Below are 4967 nucleotides of genomic sequence, written 5' to 3'. Positions count from 1 at the left end.
CACAATCACAAATATGGACACATATGGAAACACACATGCACAGAGAGAGACACACACAAGATCCAATTCAGTCAACCAGTCTAAATATATTGAATTTGAATCTTACAATGAGATCATCCCATAAAAAGGCTTCCTCTCTCTCTCTCTCTCCCACCCACACACACACACACACACACACAGAGAAGTAAGTTTCTAGCTCAGTCAAGCAGCCTTGGAGCTGCTGAATTTGAATCCACCAATCAGAGAGCCTGTGCACTTTTCCCCGCCAAAACAGGTGCACGCAGCACAGAGAGACACAGGATTTTTGCAGTCTATTTCTCATAATGACGACTCCCCTCAAACAAATGACCATAATTTCCTAACTGTAGGGGCTAGAACGGTCATTCTTAAACAGTTTTGTTCAGAAGAGATGGGGGAATCTTCCAGTGTTTACAATTTATCATTAAAATATGAATTATTAAAGATAATTGACTTCTAATGCACCCTAACTGAGAAGAGCAAAGCAAAAACTGCCTTGACTTGCCCTCAAACAACGCTTTCTAACTCTAAATCTATTTGGAGTATCAATATCATTCTTTCACCGTAAGAGACAGCAGGCTTTGGTGAAAAATCATGGAAATTTTCAGGTCTCTGTGGAAATCCATTAAAAAGTTATGACGAGAGAAAAAAGTGGTTCATTTCCAGAGTTTGAAATCTGAAGAAATCTGAGCGAAGGACGAATTTCCTACCCTCAAACAAGTCTAACTCATTTCAGAACGGTAATAGGTGAGAAAATAATTCTTGAATTGTGAGCGTCAGGAGTGTCTGAAGATATACTGGGACAAGCCTTATGTCTTAACTTTTCTTCGTTAAGGAGATATGACGATTCGAATATGCCTCTCATTACAGAAATCAAGCGGTGATTTTGAACAAGCTCTCCATTGACTTTCTATGGAGAGTTTTGCGACTTTGTGTTGGTCTGAGGAGATTTGCCAAAATTCTATAAATCCCACAACAATGATAGTGACATTTTCGGAAACCCAGCAAAAATACCTACGTTTTGTTGTATAATTTGTGGAAGTTGAGTGAAGATTGAGCAAGTAGCAAGAAGTTGTTCGGACATGAAGAGAAGACTGCAAAACCTTCAGTGGCACACTGGAAGCCAAGTGCATAGCAACCATAACAACGCATGTATTTTGTGAAAAATCACAATTTTGGAACTGAAAACTTTAAGAGGCATAAAGGTAAAACGGTAAAAGATTTGAAAAAGCTGAATCATACCTGAATAGCCCAATAATTTGAGAACATTTTAAAGTTTGAATGGTTGTTCTACGTGAAAATATGAGGAAGTAGTTAAGTTTCAGAAACAAGCAAATTTTAGCAGAATTGCAGAAGTTTCCCATTCATTTCAATGGGACAAATTAAGCTTAATATTTTAAAAAGTATAATAGTGAAAAATACCAAAAGACATAGCAGGAATTAGCAGAAATAGCAGAATATTTTAAAATTTGAACGGTGAAAATCGGCTGAAAATTGTGGAAGTAGTTAAGTGCCAAAAAGTGTACGGAAGTCCCAAGAGGAACTCAATAGTGTGGATGCTTAAAGCATCCACACAATAAAATAGAATAATAATAAAGATTAGAAGAACAATACTGTGAATGCTTTTCAAGCATTCACACTAATAATAAAGATTAGAAGAACAATACTGTGAATGCTTTTCAAGCATTCACACTAATTATGGCATCGAGCAATTACTCAACCAAATAATTACTTTGAGTTGGGAAAAGGAACTGGGTCTTACGTTTGGGGAAGGTTACTGGGACAAAATAATTGACAAAATTCATACTTCAGCCTCATGTGCAAGACTCCCTTATTCAGTTTAAGACGGTATACAGATTACACATCTAGATTATCTAAAATATACCCCAGCATTCCTGACCTGTGCAACAGATGCAACGCCTGTTTTTTGCCTTCCCGACACTTAAGTTATACTGGACTTTTTATTTTGAAGTGCTCTCTCATGTTTTGAGCGTTACACTCCAACCATGCCCACTAGTTTGGTGTTTCTGAAGATGCCACCCTAAACCTTAGTCATAAACAGCTGGATGTTATGTTCACTTCACTGCTGGCACGACGTAGAATTTTGCTGTCTTGGAAAGCTCATCACCTTCCAGCCCGAGCACGTTGGCTGGAAGATGTTATGTTCTTTTTAAAAATGGAGAAAATAAAATTCAGACTCAGAGGAAATGTTAATAAGTTCTCACAGATGTGGCAGCCTTTTATTATTTACTTCAGTTCATTGAAAACACTTCCAACAGACTAAACTTTAGTACCATGGGGTTTTCTTTTGTTCTGGTTCTGGGGGGAGTGTTTTTTTGTTTGTTTGTTTGTTTTTGTTTGTTCTTTTTTTCTTTGCTTTTTCTTTTGTTTTGTTCTCTCTCTGTGTGTTTTTCCCACTTTTTCCTTTATTTTTATTTTATTTATTTAACTTTAATGGCCTAATCTGTATTGAGATATATCTTTGTGTCTGTGGTACCCTCTTTATTGGGCCTGATATGTCAACTTACATGTAAAAACTCTATAAATAAAGAGGGAGAGGGGCTGAGAAAGTTCAGTTTTGAATGGGTGTAAATATTTTATTTACAGTTTCTCATACAAAAGGCATATAGTATTCTTCATGTACATTCATACCAGCAGCAGGGTTAAATTCATACTGGCCGTTGTCTGGTGGCATCGACCAGCCAAATGTCTGGGGCGAGTTGGGGAAGGTCCACTGAGGTCCAGGAGCAAAACTGTCCACAGCATGATGATAGGGGCCCTGATGGTTTCCACCATTTGGGATTGGGTTTACCTCCTGGTGCTCGGTGTACTGCTGCCTGAATGGGGGCTGTCCCTCTCCCTGAAACTGAAACACAGACAGGTGGACTGTCAGTAAAATAAGAATACTTTAAGAATACTTCAATCAATTCCCCGGATAATGACAGAATCAGAAACAGTGCTTTTTAATAATAGGAGATACTCTAATAGGAGATGTCTCTCTCCCTGAAACTGAAGGGGACAAGGGGACTGTCAGTAAAACGAGAATAGTTGTTTTAAATTATTGGCATTACACTTTTTTAAATACAGTCAATTCCCCAGATAATGACAGAATCATCATCATCATCGTTTATTTGTATAGCACTTTAAGAACACACCAGGCAGACCAAAGTGCTGAACAACACAGATCAAAACAACAACCAAATTAAAAATACCATAAAATCAAATCATAAACAATTCTGTTCAATAATAGAAGATACTTACATGAAGTGGGACGCCCTGATTCACATGCTGAGGATGTGACCTCCTCCTAAACTTACTCCGTCTGTTTTGAAACCAATTTTTTACCTAAAGACGGAAGAAAACAGAAAACATTTAATCAGTACAATGGACCCAAAATTCAATTTCTTATGTTCTATTGAATTGAAAAACACTCACCTGTCTGTAGGTCAGACCTGTCATCTCTGCCAACTGTTTCATCTCCCTTGGCTCATAGTAACGTTTCAAATTAAAGTGATGGACAAGAATATTCAACTGCCTCTCCGTGAACACCACCCGGGCCTTTCCTTTAGGTTTCTCTGGAGCAGTGCTGGGAGGGTGCAGAGTGGCAGTGATGTTGCCATCCTGGCTTCTTGGGAGAGCAAAATCTTGTTTCTCTTCTGAGACTGAACTGGAAACAGCCTCAGAGGTATCAGCGGTTTTTTTGCTCATCTCCATTTTTAGAGCAGTCTCTGCCCATGTAGCGAGTTCTTCCAAGGATAGACTCCCTTCAGGGCCGCTGCCTGAACTCCACGAGTCTGTGAGGGTAAAGAGACAAGAGGACAAGTAAGCACAAGTCTATATGGTCCACATGGGTCAGTTGCTGATATGTTTTGGCACGACTGACTTTCTAACAGAAAAAATTAACAAAGGTTAAATTGATGAGTCTTAAATCCCAAAAGGTCTCAGACTGAAGAAGTCACAAAACATTTCTTCCATTGAAAACATTACATCCAGGTGAACTGAATCAACCTTCAGGGATTTACTTACCTGATGACTGAGCATCAACACAATGAATCTTAAACACAAAAGTTTCCCACAAAGTAGAAAAAAATAAGTCGGATATTTGTAGATTCTTTAAAACCAAAAAGAATTTAAAGTGGACTCTGTTCAACTGTGGAGGGAGAAATGGTGACTTCTGCCATCAGGACTTACAACACAGAGTAAAAGAGTATTTTTACAAGTTTTCTTAGAGGTTAGCCAACTCTGTTCATATTAGCTCACCAGTCAACAATGCTGAGTACATACCTGGAGAAAAGTGCATCCCATAATCTTCCATGAAATCCCAGTGATTAAAAGAGGAAAACTGGAGAAAGTATCTCTGATGAAAGAGCTCCAAACCAAGCAGGAAGGTGACTTAAGAGCAATTCTCCTGGGCTTTTAAGGAGGTTTGTGGGTGTGGGCAGGAATGTGGGGGGGTTGAGCTTCTTCTTCGCTTTACAACCAGTCAGGTTGTTTCTACCAACTGGCATCATTTACATTTCTTTAAAATGCTGATTCTCAGGTCTGAAAAAAAAAGTACAGTTAGAAAGCTGCCGTGCAAAATGAGCTTTACCAAATCTTTCCACCTCACACTTTATAAAATATGAAACACTTAATGCCTAAAATTAGCAGCTAAAATTAGCAGCTAATTACTGAAATGAACTCACTGCATGTTTGCATCAATTAACGCAGTATTAGATCACCCAAAGAACTTTCCACTCACATAGAACATTTTTGCAAAAACATCTTCACGTTATTTGACCTGCAGCCGTTCAGTTACACCTCTGTGTAAACCCCCACAGCAGCTTTTTGAGGCAAAAATGGTTTTTGTACTCACAAATGTGGCACAGAATATCACAATGACCGCTGACCACTCATTTTGTCTTTATTAACTTTAATAATTGAGTCTGAAAGTGGCAAGTGAAATTAAG

General features: G+C 38.4%; 1 protein-coding gene across 1 annotated transcript; it reads right to left on the bottom strand.

Moving 5' to 3' along the window:
• Positions 1–2629: 2629 nt before the first annotated feature.
• On the bottom strand, positions 2630–3946 carry LOC146701048 (uncharacterized). The gene is made up of 3 exons (XM_085469278.1): positions 3454–3946; positions 3280–3363; positions 2630–2884 (listed from the first exon to the last, which is right to left on the bottom strand). The coding sequence occupies exons 1-3, from the start codon at positions 3730–3732 to the stop codon at positions 2630–2632; spliced, it is 618 nt and encodes a 205-aa protein (XP_085325404.1). The 5' UTR covers positions 3733–3946.
• Between the last annotated feature and the right edge of the window lie 1021 nt (positions 3947–4967).

Source organism: Copadichromis virginalis, linkage group LG9 (genome assembly GCF_057382275.1).
Source record: "Copadichromis virginalis isolate Kocher_CV1m ecotype Utaka linkage group LG9, C_Virginalis_male_GT1.1, whole genome shotgun sequence".
Lineage (NCBI taxonomy): Eukaryota > Metazoa > Chordata > Actinopteri > Cichliformes > Cichlidae > Copadichromis > Copadichromis virginalis.
The sequence above is the reverse complement of the archived record's forward strand: the minus strand, read 5'-3'. Positions and strand labels throughout refer to the sequence as shown.